The sequence below is a fragment of the Artibeus jamaicensis genome, unplaced genomic scaffold (genome assembly GCF_021234435.1).
Source record: "Artibeus jamaicensis isolate MK-2021 breed Jamaican fruit bat unplaced genomic scaffold, CSHL_Jam_final scaffold_916, whole genome shotgun sequence".
In the NCBI taxonomy this organism is placed as follows: Eukaryota; Metazoa; Chordata; class Mammalia; order Chiroptera; family Phyllostomidae; genus Artibeus; species Artibeus jamaicensis.
The window spans coordinates 62,160,502-62,179,538 of NW_026522059.1; the positions used below are offsets into that span (position 1 = coordinate 62,160,502).

General features: G+C 42.2%; 1 protein-coding gene across 1 annotated transcript in view; it reads right to left on the reverse strand.

Annotated features, from left to right (window-relative positions):
* The window catches only part of TPD52 (tumor protein D52), a 189,531-nt gene extending 170,703 nt beyond the window's left edge, over positions 1-18,828 (reverse strand). Inside the window, exon 1 of the mRNA XM_037142705.2 lies at positions 18,685-18,828. Coding sequence (XP_036998600.1) covers positions 18,685-18,703 — 19 coding nt within the window. The 5' untranslated portion in view covers positions 18,704-18,828. The remainder of the gene's footprint in view (positions 1-18,684) is intronic.
* Between the last annotated feature and the right edge of the window lie 209 nt (positions 18,829-19,037).

Sequence of the window (19,037 nt, forward strand, 5' to 3'; positions counted from 1 at the left end):
GTGTTCACTATAGAAGACAGTCTGGAGGTTCCTCAAAAAATTAAAAACAGAACTGCCTATGACCCAGTGAAGCCCCTTCTGGGTATATACCCAAAGAAACTCAAAACACTAATTTGAAGGAATATATGCAATCTTCTGTTCACTATTTACAATAGCCAAGATTTAAAAGTAATATAAGTGCCCATCAATAGACTAAAAGAATGAAATCTTACCATTTGTGATAGCATAGACAAACCTAGAAGGTATTATGCTTAATGAAGTGTCAGAGAAAGACAAATGCCATATGATTTCACTTATATGTAGAGTCTAAATAACATAAAATAAATGAATGAAAAATGGAAACAGACTCAGATACACAGAGAACAGACTGATAGTTGCCAGAGCGGAAGGGGGTTGGTGAACTGGGTGAAAAAGTTGAAGGGATTAAAAAGTACAGATTGGTAGCTGCAGAATAGTCACAGGGATGTAAAGCACAGCACGGGGAATATAGTCAATAATATTGTAATAACTATGTATGGTGCCAGGTGGGTACTTGAAATATCGGGAGGAACACTTTGTAAAGTACACGATTATCTGATCACTATGCTGTACATCTCAAACTAATATAGAATAACGTTAAATGTAAGCTGTAGTTGAATAAAATTAAAAGAATTCTCAGTAGAGTTCAGCTGGTCTTACTGGTGCCTCCCACAGAGAGACTTCATGACAATCGACTCATAGGAAGAACAGCTCACTACCAAAGGGTCAAAATGACAGGACAGTGCAGACATTGTTCTGGAAAAGCGAAACCTTCATAAAGTCTCTTGTTGTCCTGTTTTGTGCATTCTGTGCCACTACACACAGCAGCAGCCAGCACTGCTCCCAGCCCCCAGTCATCCTTACATTTGCTGGGACAGTTTCCCAGGTGACAAGAAAGGAAGCTTTGAAATCTAAGGCACAAATCTTAGTGAGAACATCTTGTCACTATTCTTCTAAAGCCTGATCATCTCCCTTCACTGTAGAGGGGCCTGGAAACACACACACACAGGCGTGCACATGTGCACACACTGCTTTATTTCCCAGTAACTTCACAGTCAGAGCAAAATCAACCATCATTGCCAATATTTATGAAGATAAAACTGATGCACAACTGTAGTCAGGAGTCCACTTTAAAATGTTTATAAAAACCTATATGTCCGGGCCTGCGAACCAAAGGAGCAAGGTTTGATTTCCAGTCAGGGCACATGCCTGGGTTGCAGGCCAGTTCCCAGTAGGGGATGCACAAGAGGCAACCATACATTGATATTTCTCTCCCTCTTTCTTCCCTTCCCCTCTAAAGATAAATAAATAAAATCTAAAAAAAAAAAACCTGTTTGTCTAATAATAGGATTAGCTATACTTAATTTTCTGTTGAGACATAGCAATAAGAAGTAACCTATTAATCTCCATACTATTGTTGCAAGTCCTGTTCCAAATGAGGGATAAAAATAAATAGCATTTTAAAAGAATTATGAGATTTTTGGACTTCTGGGCAAGATGGAGGCGTAGCTAGATATATGGCACAACCAAAAGAAGGAAAACAACAAATGTAAAAACAAAAAGCAAGCAGACTGCTAGAAAATGGAATTGTATAGAAGTCTAAAAACCAAGGAGTTAAAGAAGAAACATTTATCCAGACCAGTAGGAGGGGTGGAGATGGGCAGCTGGGGCAGAGAGGACTCATAGCACCGAGGTGGCTGGAGGACCAGAGCAGACAAGGCAGTGGCTGGTAGACCAGGCAGTTCCATATTTGTGTGTGGATAAACCAGAAAGAACAACTGAGGAGCAAGACAGACTGCATAACCCAGGATTCCAGAATGGGAAAATAAAGCCTCAAAACCTCTGACTAAAAAAACCTGTGGGGGTTGTGACAGTAGGAGAAACTCCCAGCCTCATAGGAGAGTTCTTTGGAGAGACTCACAGGGTCCTAGAATGTACACAAACCCGTACACCCGGGAATCAGCACCAAAATGGCCCAATTTGCTTGTGAGTAGTGGAGGAAGTGACTGAAAGCCCCAGAGTTGAGCAAGCAGCACTGTTCCTTCTCAGACCCTTCCCCCACATACAGCACCAAAATGCAACAACACGGGTTGCCCCATCCTGGAGAATACCTAAGGCTCCGCCCCTTACTATGTAACAGGCAAGCCCAGACAAAAAAATATGGCCCAAATGAAAGAACAGATCAAAGGTCCAAAAAAGGAACTAAGCAATGAAAAGACAGCCAATCTATCAGATGCAGAGTTCAAAACACTGGTAATCAGGATGCTCACAGAACTGGTTGGGTTTAGTCACAAAATAGAGGAAGAAGTGAAGGCTATGCAAAGTGAAATAAAGGAAAATGCACAGGGAACCAATAGTGACAGGAAGGAAACTGGGACTCAAATCAATGATTTGAAACAGGGGAAGAAATAATCATTCAGCTGGAACAAAATGAAAGAACAAGAATTCAAAAAAAATGAGGAGAGATTTAAGAACCTCTGGGATAACTTTAAATATTTCAACATCTGGATCATAGGGGTGCCAGAAGGAGAAGAGGAAGAACAAGAAATTGAAAACTTATTTGAGCAAATAATGAAGGACAACTTCTCCAATCTGGCAAAGGAAATAGACTTCCAGGAAGTCCAAGAAGCTCAAAGAGTCTCAAAGAGTTGGACCCAAGAAAGCTCACACCAAGGCACATCATATATTACCCAAGGTGAAAGATAAGGAGAGAATCTTAAAAGCAGCAAGTGAAAAGGAGACAGTTATCCACAAAGGAATTCCCATAAGCCTCTCAGGTGATTTCTCAAAAGAAACTATAGGCAAGAAGGGGCTGGAAAGAAGTATTCCAACTCATGAAAGGCAAGGACCTACATCCAAGATTGCTCTATCCAGCAAAGCTATCATGAATGGAAGGGCAGATAAAGTGTTTCCCAGATAAGGTCAAGTTAAAGGCATTAGTTCATCATCACTGACCCCATATTATATGAAATGTTAAAGGGACTTATCTAAGAAAAAGAAAAAGATCAAAAACTTTGAACAGTAAAATAACAACAAACTCACAACTCACTTCCTAAACCTAAAAAAACAACAATAACAAACTAAGCAAACAACTAGAACAGGCACAGAATCACAGAAATGTAGATCACATGGAGGGGTATCAGCAGGGAGAGGGAGGGCAAAGGATGGGAAAAAAAGTACAGGGAATAAGAAGCACAAATGGCTGGTACGAAATAGACAGAGGGAGGTTAAGAATAGTATAGGAAGTGAAGAAGCCAAAGAACTTATATGTACGACCCACGGACATGAAGTAAGTGTGGGGGGGTGGGATATAGATGGGAGGGGGTTCAGAGCATCAGAGCAGAGGGGAATAAAGGGGGGAAATGAGACAACAGTAATAGCCTAATCAATAAAATATATTTAAAAATAACATTTTTAAAGAATTAAGAGTTTTTTTGCTTCTAAATAATTTTTAAGTGAGTTTAGCTGATTTGCGGTAAAAGTGCAGGGTATCACCCTGAACTCGTACCATACAACGAATATAAAAGACAGCCTAAGACACCTAAGACAGCCTAGATATTCTTACCTGAACTCTGTGATCAACAATCAAGTCAAAGTTTCAGTCTCTGTAAAAAGAACTCTTCAAATTTCACTGAGGAGAAAAAGCTAAATAAAAGGACACGCAGGCCCGGGTGGAGGGATATCAGCTACTTCAGTTTCAGGCCTCACCACCCTGGCTGTTTCGAGGCCATCACAGCCCGCTTGGTCTCTGATCTGAGCGAAACCCCATGCTGGAAGTGACTGTACAATGACAAAGAAGCATCTGTGTGCCATCCAGCTCTCTGGGCCACACTTCTCTGTGGTGCGGAGAAATATCACTGCTTTTTTAAATCTGAAAGCCGCGCAGTTCTTCTCATCTTCTACCATTCGGCCAATTTTTTCCTTCCTTTAACAAGACCAAATTTTTAGCTATATCCATTTAAGAAGCTTGGGTTCTGCACCCAGAGAAAATGAAGCAAAAAACATTATAGCCTCATAGAACAGAAATATCCAATTAAAAAACAAAACAAAACATTTGCCACAACATCAAATGGTAAATATATATATCCTTTACCTCTAAGGAGAACAGACTTAAAATGTGAGCAGAAGAGCAAGGGTGTACAGTGTAAGATATATTACAAAGTCATTCTATACTATATCTATTGTACTGCATCTACTCCTGAGTGAGTTCGAAAGCAAGTTAAGTAAAATCAAGACACTGGACAAACTGCCTTTATGTGAATATTTATTAGAGAAGGTCTGAACATTTACTGATAAGCTGTTTTCAATATAAACAAGAGCCCACACCTGTCTGTTATGGGAGCAGGCAACTCTGGGAAGCCAACCTCCTGGGTGATGGGCCTTGTAGACACTAGAGTTGACATTTGTGAATACCCAGGAAAGGAAGCAGACTGAACCTGGTTATACCTCCCCCACCGCCTCCCATCTCAGGAACAGGTCAATCCTAAACCTCCTGTTCATTCCCCTCACTGATTCCCCCTTCCCAGAAGTAGAAGGCTGATCTGGACAGAAGGGGCCATGGTGTCCTCTGGGAAGCTGCAGGAATGAGGCCAACCTCCCTCAGTCATTGATATTCACTTGGGCTGGGGCAGAGCAACCCTAGGCAGCTCCACACCAAGACCAGGTCTGAGATGCCACTGGACCAATACCCTTCCTCCCCAACAACCCCACCCAAACACCCACTGCACTCACTAATAGCCAGAGCGCACCAGGCACCCAGCTTTCCGAAGACCTGCTCTGTGTCAGGAGTCAGGTACAAGGATCTCAGGTTCCCTGTGAACGGAGGAAACCTGACCTCCTGAAGACCAGTCAAGGCCAGCAGCCTGTGTTTCAAGTAAACACTGTGATTAAGAACCTGAATATTGACTTGACATGGTATATGCAGAGAGAAGGGAAGGGTGGAAGACAAATATCACTGAACAAAGAAAAGGAGTCTGTGCCTTGGTTTTCACTTTCTTTAGAACAAGGGTATATTTCCATTACTGTGTTGTTCCCTTAATTAATATGTATATTCAAATAAAGATTGATGCCCAGACACCAATGAGTAAATGCAGGCGAAGAGTGCTTAAAATTACTGAGGTCACCAGGTTTTTTATTAAAAAGAAGTGTTTATACATGTTTCTGCACTAAAATTATGTTGAACTAAAGTGAAAAAAATGATAAAGAATTACTAAAAACCACAGAAAACACTAAATAGAGTAAGCACAGCTGCTTTACACCAGGCCCAGTAACTAGAGGGACTCAATGTCAGCCACAGTTGCTTCCAAAAAAAACCCCACAAAAGTATCAGGGCTGCTCAGGACGCTGCCCAGTGCAAGAATCAAATACGGTCCACAACCGTGTGGCTGGAGCCAGGCCCCAGGAGGCTTCAATAAGTGTGGTGGCATCATTGACAAATTCCTTCTTTTCCATACAGTGCTGGTAGAAAAGAACTAAGAACTTCCAAAGCTGAAAGGCCCAAACCAGCCCCTATCTCACTCTCTGCCACCCTCCCTCCCCTTTCTCCCATCTCTAAAGGAAGATGAACAGAACTGTCACATTGTGAAGGACACAATAACATTTTTCTTTGGTTTGGCACAGAAAATATGAATGCGAGGTGATGCTGTTAATGAGAAAATGAGCACACGTGAAGAATTCCCCCAACAGCACAAGAGGGAGTGGCGGATGGACACCACAGTTATGAGAAGCTGCCGAGTCAGGGTCTGGCTCCCTGGCTCCCTGCCCTTACCTGTGGGCCAGTGTCCTGAGTGTCCCCAGGGGCCCAAGGGAAGCTGTGCCCAGCCAGCAGCCTCACCCTCAGCACAGGGAGCTGCAGCACTTGCTGGGGCCAGTGGTAAAAGACCAAGCAACAATACAAAAGAGGTTTACGTCCTGGCATGGCACCAGGCTAGATAGAAAAATCAGGTTTTCTCTTCATCTTCTAACAAGTTTTAAAAAAATCATACAGCCTCTGACTTCTGGTCAAGTTGGAGACATAGATAGACACGCTTTGCCTCCTTGCACAACCATAAGAAGCATCACAACCAACCTTAGAACAAAAAAACAGCACTGCCAGAAAACTGAACTGTATTAAACTTTGACAACCAAGGAGTTAAAGAAGCCATATTTATTGAAACAGGTAGGAGAGGTGGAAACAGGGACCCAGGGTAGAGAGGACATGGTGTGGCAGGGGAAAGGCAGCAGTGGCAGTGGCCAGCAGAACAGGCAGTCCCACATTACTGTGTGGTGGATAAAAACTGGGAGGGACACCTTGGGAATAAGAGATCCCAGCCTCAGGGCAGACTGCACATCCCAGGGTTCCAGTACCAGAAAATAAAGCCTCATATCCTCTGGCTATAAAAACTAGTGAGGGGCTGGGGCTGCAGAAGAAACTGTCAGTCCCTCAGGAGATTCTGCTTAAAGGGTCCACACAGTCCTAGAACATATGCAAACCCACCCACTCTGGGAATCACCACCAGGGCAGCAGATAGAGGGGCACCAGTCACATACAGAAAGGGGGTGAAGTGACTCGAAATGGGGCGAGTGCCAAGCAAGCCTCTAGTAGCCAGATAGCAGCCTTGTCCCCTCTCCAGCATCACCCCCACAAATAAAGCCACAAAGTAATGAAGCAGGTCGCCCCACCCTGGCAATTACCTAGGCTCCACCTCATACAACTTAACAGGGGTGACAAGACAGAGAGTCGAAATAGCTCTACCTAGTACATAGAAACAAACACCAGGGGCTGCCAAATTGAGGAGACAAAGAAATATGGCTCAAATGAAAGAACAGAATGAAACCCCAGAAAAAGAACTAAGCAAAAGAGAGATAGCCAACCAATCAGGTACAGAGTTCAAAACACTGGTAATAACCACATTCAGAGAACTTGAATATGGCAAAAGCATAATGGAAGAAATAAATTTCACTTTATTTCACTAAGTGAAATAAAGAAAAATGCACAGGGAGCAAACAGTGAAGGGAAGGAAGTCAGGGTTCAAATCAATGATTGGGAACACAAGGAAGAAATAAACAATCAACCAGAACAGAATGAAGAAACAAGAATTCAAACAAATGAGGAGAGATCAAGAAGACTCTGGGACATCTCCAAAAGTGCCAACATCTGAATCACAGGAGTGCCAGAAGGAGAAGAGGAAGAGGAAGAAATTAAGAACTTTATATTTGAAAAAATAATGAAAGAAAACTTCCCTCATTTGACAAAGGAAATAGACATACAAGTCCAGGAAGCACAGAGTCTCACACAAGTTGGAACAAAAGAAAAACACACCAGACACAGCATAATTAAAAACACCAAAGGTTAAAAATAAAGAGAGAATCTTAAAAGCAGCAAGAGAAAATAAGAGTTACCTACAAAGGAGTTCCCATAGGACTATCAACTGATTTCTCAAAAGAAACTTTGCAGGCAAGAAGGGAATGGCAAGAAAGATTACGCTCTCCAGCAAAGCTATCATTTAGAATAGAAGGACAGATAAAGTGCTTACCAGATAAGGTAAAGCTAAAGGAGTTCATCATCATGAAACTTGTATTATATGAAATGTTAAAAGGACTTATTTAAGAAAAAGAAGAGCAAAACTATGAACATTAAAATGACAACTCAGAATTATCAACAACTAAATCTAAAAAACAAAAACAAATTAAGCAAACAACTAGAATAGGAACAGAATCACAGATGGAAGATTATTAAAGGGGAGGGGGAAGGAGGAGAATGGAAGAAAAGGTACAGGAATTAAGAAGCATAATTGGTAGGAACAAATACATAGGGGGATGTTAAAAATAGTATAGGAAATGGAGAAGCCAAAGAACTTATATGTACAATCCATGGACATATAAGGGGAGGAATGCTGGCGGGATAGGGAGTACTGGGAAGAGGGGACTAAGTGGGGGGGTGGAAATGGGACAACTGTAATAGCATAATCAATAAAATATACTAAAAAAATGATGTGGCCTCCAAATGTTTCTACTTTGCCCAGAATTCATAGAGACCCAAAGAGTTCAACTAATAAACTATGTTTTTTTAAAAAATTCCAATTAATAATTTGAAGTATTTTTCTAAGATTTGAATCATTACACACACAGCAGAGAGCAAGAGAGGCCTAAATTAGCTTTGCGATAGTAATGCAATTAATCAATAATAAATGAAGAAACTAGAAAATCCATTTTCAGGGTTTTTAAATTTTTTACCAGAAAAAAATTAATACTAATAAGAAACATAAAATATATTGAATAAGTCCATGGAATTCCTTAAGTAAAAGCAAGGCAAAGAGAACAGAAACAACAAATCTTTTGCATTCCACTTTATGGTTCAAGTGGGGAAAGATAAAAAGAGGAAAATGGAATTAGGTGGAGGAAAAAAGATATGGAAAGAGAGAGAAGCTATGGGCAGAAGGAAAAGAGAGGACAGGCGACAGAAACAGAGCGACTCAAAGAGATGTGTGACTGGAGGTTTATGTATCACTCTGAATTTTAGGGAACTATCAAAGTTTTGTAGTGCACTCAGAAAAGTTGGTTGTTTTATCGGCATTCACTGCTTTTCACTTATGACATCCATAGTCACGATGACAAACAGGATAACCAGGCTAGGAGATGTGATCAGACCCTTATGCGCAGTGACTGCATCCCAGGTAGAGGCCAACAGCAGGGCAGCAGGAACCCCAGGCCTGGATTCCTTTGCAGAGAATGAAAAGAGGAAGCAAGCTGGGGAAGGGACTGTAACGCTGGGAAAAATAAGGCCCCTTAACAGGAGGACTCCACCATGCTATCCTCCTTTATTCCAGAAGCAAGGAGCATGAGCAACCATTTCAAAATCAGCACAACAGGAGGACTTCTGCCAAGATGGAGGCATAGGTGGAGACACCATGCTTTCTCACACAACTGAGTTAGAGACCACAAAATATTAGCAACAGAAAACACAGCCAGAACACAGAAAATTGAACTTTTCGGAAGTCTGATAACAACAAATTCTTCAGCCTGACCGGTAAGAGAGGCGAAGCCAGCAACTGGCGGAGCGGGGTTGCACAGGAAAACTCGGTCAGACTGACTCAGGTGCGCAGAACCCAGGCATGGGGTTGCAACGGTGGACCCAGTGAGTGACTCAGTGAGCAACTGGTGGACCTAGGGAGGGCGCAGGGCAGTGGGTTGACTGTGGTCGCGCATTCCTTCGAAGATAGACCAGCAAGGGAGTGGGCAGTGAGCCAGGACCGAGCAGGTCCCAGCTGCAGGAGGCAGCAGAGGGGGCCGCCACTTCCCCGCTCTGACCCCGTCCCCACATACCAAGTCACAACCCAGGGACCTGGGCGCCCCCGCCCTGGTGAACACCTAAGGCTACGCTCCTCATACTTAACGGGTGTGAACAGACCAAAAATGGCTCAAGAAGGTCTCAAAGCCCCAGAGTCCATAACTCTAAGCGACGAAGAAATAGCAAAACTTTCAGATGCACAGTTCAAAACACTGGTGATCAGGATGCTCACAGAACTGGTTGATTTTAGTCACAAATTAGAGGAACATATGAAGGCTAAACTAATTGAAATGAAGGGAATTGCACAGGAAACTGTGCAATAGTGATGTTTCAATAGTGATGAAAAGGAAACTGGGACTCAAATCAAGGGAATGAACCAGAAGGAAGGAAAAAAATGACCAAACAGGAAAATATGAAGAAACAAGAATTCAAAAAAAATGAGGAGAGACTTAGGAACCTCCAGGACATCTTTAAATGCTCTAACATCCAAATTATAGGGGTACCAAAAGGGGAAGAGGAACAGCCACCAGTGGAAAACTTATTTGAACAAATGATAAAGGAGAACTTCCCCGATCTGGCAAAGGAAATAGACTTCCAGAAAATACAGGAAGCTCAGAGAGTCCCAAAGAAGTTGGATCCAAGGAGGAACACACCAAGGCACACCATAATTACATTAGCCAACATTAAAATGAAAGAGAGAATCCTAGAAGCAGCAAGAGATAAGGGGACAGTCACCTACAAAGGACTTCCCATCAGACTGTCAGCAGATTTCTCAAAAGAGACCTTACAGGCAAGAAGGGGCTGGAAAGAGGTATTCCAAGTCATGAAATCCAAAGACCTACAACCAAGATTACTCTATCCAGCAAAACTTTTATTTAGAATGGAAGGACAGATAAAGTGCTTCTCAGATAAGATCAAATTCAAGGAGTTCATCATCACCAAGCCCTTATTATATCAAATGTTAAAGGGATTTATCTAAGAAAAAGATAAAAATATGAACAGTGAAAGGACAGCAAAGTCACAGTTATTAACAACCACACCTAAAACAAAAGCAAACTAAAAGGTCAGCTAGATCAGGAGCAGAAACATAGAAATGAAGATCTCGTGAAGGGTTAGCAACAGGGGAGTGGGAGGAGGAGAAGGGGGGAGAAGGTACAGAAAATAAGTAGCATAGATGGTAGGTAGAAAATAGATAGGGGGAGGGCAAGAATAATATGGGAAATATAGAATCTAAAGAACTTGAGACACTTGGTCATAAACTAAAGTGGGGAAGAATGGTGGGGGTGGGGGGTGCAGGGTAGAGGGGAATGAAAGGGGGGAATAGAACAACTGTAATGGCATAATCAATAAAATTAAAATTAAAATTAAATAAAAAAAAGAAATATGGGCATATATAGGAGAAAGAAACACCAGGCCTTCAATATACTATGAAATATTTAAGGTAAAGAAGACAGATATAGATATGTAGCTACAGACACAGACATGGTGAAAAGCATTCAAATATTTTTGTAATAACTTGAAATTTTGCAAATTTTCTAAAATGTACAATTTTATACATCTGAAATAATTTCAAAATAAAATTCGTAAAATTTTTTTAAAAATCAGCAGAACAAGCCAGGGAGGTCAGTTTCTCTTTCAACAATGACCTGAGGAAATAGCTGACTGACTCTCCAGTTGGGGGACTACCGCTTCAGAATGGAATTATTTCCCAAGGGAACCTGGGACAAATACAAACACTGCACAAGTCAAGCTCACAGCTAAAATGCCTCACAAACAAAGTGATCCCTCACAACCTCATGTCTGCCTGAGAAATCCCCAGCATGGGAAAAAAAATCACAGCATTCCTAGGAGTTGTCTCAAATGTCACCTCTCAGCTAAATTACTTCTCTTATCACCCAGGGAAAGTATACTTTCATTCCACTAATATTTAATAAGCACTTATTGTATGCAAGGCTGTTACACATTAAAGTGAATTTGCTTAGAGACTTGAGCTCCTGAAGGTCAGTCTCTAGGTATGACTATGCAAATATATTTTGCATTGAAAGCACCTTCACTAAAATCAGTGACACATACTATAGGAATAGCAAACCCTGTTACTCCCTCTTGCCTCCTTCTCTGCTTATTTTATAAACAAACACAAATGTCAAATGCAGGCAAGCAAACCACCATCACTTAACCCAAAAGCCCCTTCCAAACAGCACTTGGCTTCTGGAAAGAGCAGTCTGGCCTTTTGCATTGCCTCTCTTTACCATTCCCACAGGTCCCCAAACCACAAGACCCACCTACCCCTTCTCTGCAACCCCACCCCAATGCATGGGGCTTCACTCTGCCACCATTATCCATGACTGTCCTCATCACTAAGGCCAGTAGTGATACTCCTCCTCAATCTGCTTGGCCTCTCCCAGCCTTTGAGAGTCAAACTCCCTATTTCTGGGCTCGTACCTTCCCACCCCACTGCCTGAAATATCCACACTCCATGATCTGTCCTCTATTTGCTCCACTTTTTTTCCTGGGCCATCCAGCAACTTAACAGCTTCACATATCAGGTGTGCTAAGGTCTCCTAAACTGTGACATCCTGCCCAGGTCTACTTAGAGACCCAAGATTTACTCCTATGCACATGGACATCCACAAGGATCTGGTGGTGGCTTTAAAACATGTGCACACACTCATTGACACTCTTCCCACCAAAAATGGAGTCTATGTCCCCTTTCCTTGAACATGGACTGGCTTTATAATACAACATGACTTTGAGACTACATCATACAAAGCCACGCAGCTTGCCCCTGACTCTCTCTTAGGACTCACACCTTGGGATCCCTGAGCTACCATCTTGAGTGGCATGCTGCTGTGTCAACAGCATGGTCACCAGCAAAAAACAACACTCAACACAGACAAGCTGTCATCAGCAAACAGATCTGGCTGTTTCTCCCACTTGGTGGGAGAAACCAAGTGGGAGAAACAGGTGCCTGAGCTCTAGCTGTCCACATCTTCCCAGCACAGCTGGCCCTCAGGTGGTTCTTTGGACAATCCCAGCCTCAGGCTTCAGGTGGTTCCAGCTGAGGCTGAAGTCAGCAGAGACAAGCTGTCCCCACCAAGTCGTGCCACATTACAGGTCTGTGATCATAATTCATAGTGCTGTTTTAAACCACTAGATTTTGCGGCAGTTTGTTATGCAGCTCTGGGTAACCAGAACACAGCTCAAATGTGACATCCCCCAAACTAAGTTCAGTACCTCCCTCCCCACATCTATTCTTCTTTTCCTAGATTCTATCCTGGTTCCAACTTGAAAGACCTTCTCAACAGGCTTTTGTCCTCAGACCCCCTCCTACCCCAGATCTAACCCTCAATTCCCTTCCTAACCCTTTCTTCTCTTACAAAGATTCCCTGGTTAGCCTTCAAGTCCAAGTTCAAAGGTTATCCATTTTCAGAATCCTTTTCTGAGGACCCAGCCTGAGCTGCTCACTTCCTTCTCACTCTTAGTCATAGAGTCTTACAATGCCCACTCCATTCTAGTAGCCTTGCTGTGTGCTTGTATTTGTCTGTAAAGAAATGAAATATTTAATTTGAATTGGGAATTAGCATTTTACACACATAGGTAATATTCAATTTCACAATCAGTATGTACTGAGTCAGTGTTAGTCACAAATTTTCACTTAATTTCTACAAATATGTGAGATATCTCCAGCCTCAAAGGGATTTAGTAACTCATTCAATATCTCGTAACCAGAAAATGAGAAAACTGAATTTTCTACCCAGATATAACTTCAAGTCCAGCATTCTTTGCCCTAAACATTTATAACTAGTCCTGAGACACAAGGACAGACACACAGCCACATTCTGGTACAGACACCCCCCCCACTGCTCCCTTCCCACGGCTGTTGCCATAGCCTGCTGCTCTTCTGAAAAATACTTTTGAAAGAAAAGGGAGATTGCCTATTATGCTTCCAGACACCTCATACTTTTTACCAAAATAAACTCTAGATGGATAAAAGGTTTAAATGTAAAAAATAAAACCATAAAAACATACACACAAGTGAGGATGACATTTCTAGGAATGAGTCAAAAGCAAGGAGCTAAAAATAAAAACCCATCAACTTAGTATTTCTGCTTGGACAAAATACTATAAAGTCAAAAAACGAACAACAAATTAGGAAAAATATATTAGTAACTCATCATGGACACAGGGCTACATCTACAAATCAAGAAAAAGATTAATAACGCAACACTAAAATTGGCAAAGTTTATGAACAGATGTTTCACAGAAAATGAAATACAGATTTTAGGCTTTTCAAAAGAAGTACAACTACCTTCATATTAAGAAATATACATTATAAAATGAATCCTGAGAAACCCCTGTTCCCTTATGAGACAAGCAAAGATGACAAAGTGCAACGCCCCTGGCTCGCTGCTGGAGGACACCGCTCATCACACAGTGTCAAAGACACCGCATTGGGCAGTGGAGGCTTATATGCCATTCTGGACAAAGGAGAAGGGGGCAGGGGTCTGGGATTTCAAAAGGGAAAGAGGTAGTTCACAAGTACCAAGAAAGAGCAAACATGTGGTAAACGAATTCTTGCTGGGTCACACAGAAACCACGGGACACAAATTTAGCTCTGCTACATTTTTCCCCATCTGCCACATCTAGCTCAAACGTCAGTGCTAAGGTGACGCTCCCTTCCTTTAAGCAGGTTTTTCTACTTGAATTCCTCTACGCAGGTAAAGGGAGGAGGGTCGAAGGGTTTTTTCTGAGTCTTTGCTTAATGACCAGCTTAAAATCAATATACCAAAAGATATATTTGGGGGTGGCAAAACTTTGGTTCCCCTCAATAACATGGTACCACTACAAATACACATCTACAAACAGCCATTAAAAACGAAGCCACTCTACATAACATGTTGAATGACCTATAAAACATACACTGTTTCAGTGAAGGAAATTCATGCTAAACGAGTTGTGTCAGCTTATATATACACACAAATATTCAAACTCTATAGCTCTGTTAAATGTGTATTTAAATGTTAGTGTATGTACAGCCATATTCATAGACTCCCTCTGGGCAGACAGAGAGGAAGCTGGTAACAACAGTGACATTGCCACCCAAGGGAACAGTCCCAGAGGGACAGGAATGTCAGGGAGATTTACATTTTACGACCTTTTAGTCATCTTACATTTTGTGTCACGTGCACTAACAACCTGGTCACACTAGTCAAAATGATGTTGGAGAAGTGTTTTAAAAATATACTGAGTTTTTTTTTGTAGGATAAGCAATATAATGAAATATTAAAAAGATTATTTTGTGATTTGTTGAAAAGTTTAGATATATGAATGGCTATAAACCAATATAGTAATAGTGATTTTTCACTCTAGGGTTATAGGTGATTTTATTTTCTTTTTCTCCATTTGTATTTTCTGATTTTTCTAAAACAAACAACTATTCTCACCTACCAAAAAAGTATTTTTAACTCAATTTTTAACTACCACTAAACATTAAATCCCTTGATCCCTTGGACATTTTCTAAGAAAAATACATTGCTAACATTATGGTGCCCACCCAGCTTAACTAAAATTTAGGAGAGTCTCAGGAGGAAGATAACAGTCAACAATTAAAGCATAAATAATGAACCCTACAAGGAGAATAAAACAATCTCAACCTGTAACAAAAGGATCGATAGAACAGAAGTTCAGGGGACTGGGTATTCTTTTTTAGTCTGAACTGAGGGCATTTGTTTAGACTGAGTGTGTGGATCATTCTGCTTAGAGACCCCGCTAACCACTCAGACAACCCCCTCCTACCACTCAGCTTTCCCCTGGGGACCAGGCAGGCTTTGGCATAAAAATAAATGCAGGAAGTGAATGTGAGCTAACAAAGACACCAGCTCCATATGGAAAGTGAGACCTGACCAAAGAAACAAAGAACCTGCGTGTGTCACACTGGAAGACTGGTGAGCAGACCTTCAAAATTGTTATCCAGCCACCTCCACATTGCTTTTACTTTTAAATAAGTAACATCTCACATTTTTGTTATCTCTAAGGCATAATTACTATGTTGAAATTTCAGTTGTTTTGTTAGGTTTTATTGTCTCACTGTTTTCTTGCAGCCTTTCCCTCTTCCTATTCTTGTGGGGAGGGCCTTCCTTCTCCCCCTTAAAATACAGTTTGGGTGCGTATGTATGTGTGTGTGTGTTAATTAAAACACACATAAAATGCTTAGTGGCTAGTTGATTATCACTTCCATAGAATGGTGGTAAGCTACAGATTATTACTAACATAAGAGAGTACTGAGTATAAATATTTACTCAGCCCCATAAAAGGTAGTCGGGAAGTTTTTTACACAATGTGTGCTCTAGTTAGCACGGAGCAGGAAATACCACACACATTAGACATGCTGCATGGGGCTGAATATGTTGAAATTCTTGACAGGCATCAGCAGGTTAAGGTATATTTTGCATCAATTGATGTTAATGGAGCTCTTAATATAAGAAGAGTATTTTATATAAAGTCTTGGAACAGAAGACGGTGAGAAACTAGTAAAATCAGCCTGATACTGAAAAGTATTAGAATGTGTTCATAAAAACACAAAGAAAATTATTCATTTCCAAACTATAGATCTGTTCAATAAAACTGGTAGCAAGGGATACATTTTGACAGCTCCATATAAGAAGGAAGGTCTAAAGAGACATTTTCAATAGAGAAATACATTTGGGACAAGAGGTAGGATATTTAATTTTGCATCTAGAGGTTTTTTTTTTTTTTTTTTAAGGGACAGGCAAATGCAAGAAAGTCCATGTATTTTAAATAAAAAGTAAATGAAACAGCCCCAGCCAGTTGGCCTAGTTGTCCTGTACACCAAAAGGTTGAGGGTTCGATCACCAGTCAGGGCATATACCTATGTTGTGGCTTCAGTCCCCAGTGGGGGGTTAGTACAGGAGGCAATCAGTCGATGATGGTCTTTCACACTGACCAGGAATCCTTCCTTCCTCTCGCTCTCCCCCTCCTTCCCTCCCCCCAACTTCCTCTCTAAAATAAACAAACATATCCTCAGGTGAGGATTTAAAACAAAACAACAAAAAAAGTAAGTTAAACAAATCTTTAAACTTTCTGATTAGTTTTAAGGACCCTGCAAAAAAAAATCACAATTCAAAAGACAAGCACAGTTTTATAAGTCTTATTTCAGCCAACATTATTTGCTAGTGAACATGCAGGTTGACAATCCCAGGTTCCTCCAGGCATCTCATGGTCACTGAACACTGAGCAATTCACTCCACTAGCTCCAAAACCTCACATGTAACTTACCCTCCAAGCCCAGCACAGCCTCATCAGCAACTTTCTCTGCCTAACCACAGAGTTCTGCTCCTTTAAATTACAAAGGAAAAAAAAGAACAGGAGGAAGTAGGAAGCTAGAGTCCAACTTGTAGAGTCAACAATGGTTCCAACAGCTGGAAGGTGGTCCTGGGTGTTTTCCTTTCCATCAGACAGTCCACAGCCATTTCTGAGCACCTACTGTATGCCATGGGTACATGAAGATGAAAAGACAAAAGAGACAGGCAGGTGGCACCAGAAATGGAAGGCCAGCAGGTAGCTGTCACCTGCAGGGAGCCTGCTGGCCTTCCTAAGGCAGGTGACGCATCTGTCATTCTCTCCAAACTCTCCACTTGAAGAGGATGGATCCCTTGCCCTCGAAGAATAACAATTAAAAAGAAGGACTAACATGACTGACTAACATCTTGACCAGAGAAAACATTTGAAAATTAGAGACAGAAAAAGAATCCTCTTATAAGCCAAAGAATTTATAAAATATGTCTTAGACACACACACACACAAACTAATTCTACAAAAACCACACAAAGTGCATTAGCCAGCTAGAATATGGCAGAGGCACTAATGACTGTTTCTAAACAGCCACCTAGAATACAAAATCTAATAAAATTAGTCACTACTCACCTAAGTCAGCTATTGACAAGTACCAAACATAGTCACTCTAAAAACATCACTGCATTAAATTTGACAGTGGAAGACATGGATGAATGTGCATGTTTGTGTGTTCGACACCCCCATTTTCCTCATGAAAAATTAGAACAGTGCTGGCTTACATGGCAGTCCTGACCTTCTCCTAATAATACATGTAAGACTTGTGACAAGCTTTCTGGCTTAAACATTTGAATGTCCACTATGTGCAAATCACCATGTTACCCAGCTGTGGACAAAGATGGACTACATGCTTCTCACTTCAAGAAGTTTAAAATGTACACAATATGTGAGCGTGTATATATACATATATACACATGTATGTAGGTAGGCACATATACATATAATGTGTTACGTGTACATATACGTACTATATATTACATATTTTAAGCACTCAGATGGTAAGTGTGAGGTTAATTTGAGGGGCAGGAAGAAAGTAAGGGTTGGAAGGCTCCCAAACCTCTAGCTTTCATCTGCTCAAAAGTAAAATACAAAATTATATACATGGAATATGGTTTTATTTACATAAAAACACACATGCATGAAGGTAAATACTGAAAGGTAATAAGCAAAAAATTAAAACTGCTGTGTTGGGACTCAAAATAGCAGTCATTCTTACCTCCCTTTCAAAAACTGACCTTATCGTTCCCTTTTGTATTTTTTAGCATTTATGTATCTTTTGAAAAGCGTACTGTGCATCTGTCACAGTTATAGGGTTATTGCGGGCAAAGATCCCCAGGATATAGCAATACTGAAATCCGAAAATCCTACCCTACAACCCCACATCTCTTAAACACTGATTCCATTGGAGGCACTTGCAGTTGGCATACTGTTTTCAGAACTATGTGCGTCCGAAGCTGTAGTAATTAGACCAAGGGTTTTCTGCGGTGGGTTTCACTTTGATGGGTTAAAGAAGACCCTTACTAGGAAAAGCTGCCTTCCTCCCCACCCCCACCCCTCAAATAAACCTACAGACACCACTCCACAGCTGGGGACACCTGGCATGTTAAATATTTGCATCCAAACCATAGCCATGAAGTCACAGGCCACCAAAATCCTATGTTAACTAGGAGAGAGCAGAGTCTTAACATGTAGAAGGGGGTTCATGTTCCCATCTTGAGGTGCGAAAGGACCTGGTCCCAGTGCCTCAGTTTCCATCAGTGATAAAAGCCAGCTGTGCGACACTGGATTCGCGCCGCCCTCCCCCCAAAGCTCAACAACATCGCATCCCGGCGGGTCACTGCCTCCCAGAACCTTCTCGGTCCTCGGTCAGCCGTGTGTCAGCGCCCTCCCTCCCACCCCGCCCCACCAGGAAGCGCAAACAGACCGTGGAGCTGCTACGGCTGGTGCGGTGCCGAAGGCGACACCGTGCACCTCTTGGGCCGCGCACCCACCGCCCCGCGTGCCCGCCAGCCGACCCTGGCCCTCACCTGGATCGCCGTGCTCCATGTCCCCTAGCAGCCCGCTGCCTCTTCCTCGCGACCTCCGTGGGCCCGCCGCGTCCCCTCTCGGACCGAGCCGCCGGCTCTTCTGCGCCTCCGCTGCCACTCCCGCCTAGTCCCCGCCTCCGGAGGCGGCGGACGCCACCCAACCACCTGACCGCCTACCGGACCGGTGCGCCCGCCACGTCGCCAGGCGGGAGTGGGGCGGGGCAGGGGGTAGGAGGGGAGTTGGGACAGGACTGTAGGCTGCTCGAGGACCCTGGTGGCGTTTGTGTCCCACCTTCAAGTTATTTCTACATCAAGTTTCCTCCGAGGCCTCGGCTATGTCCTTTCTCTGCCTC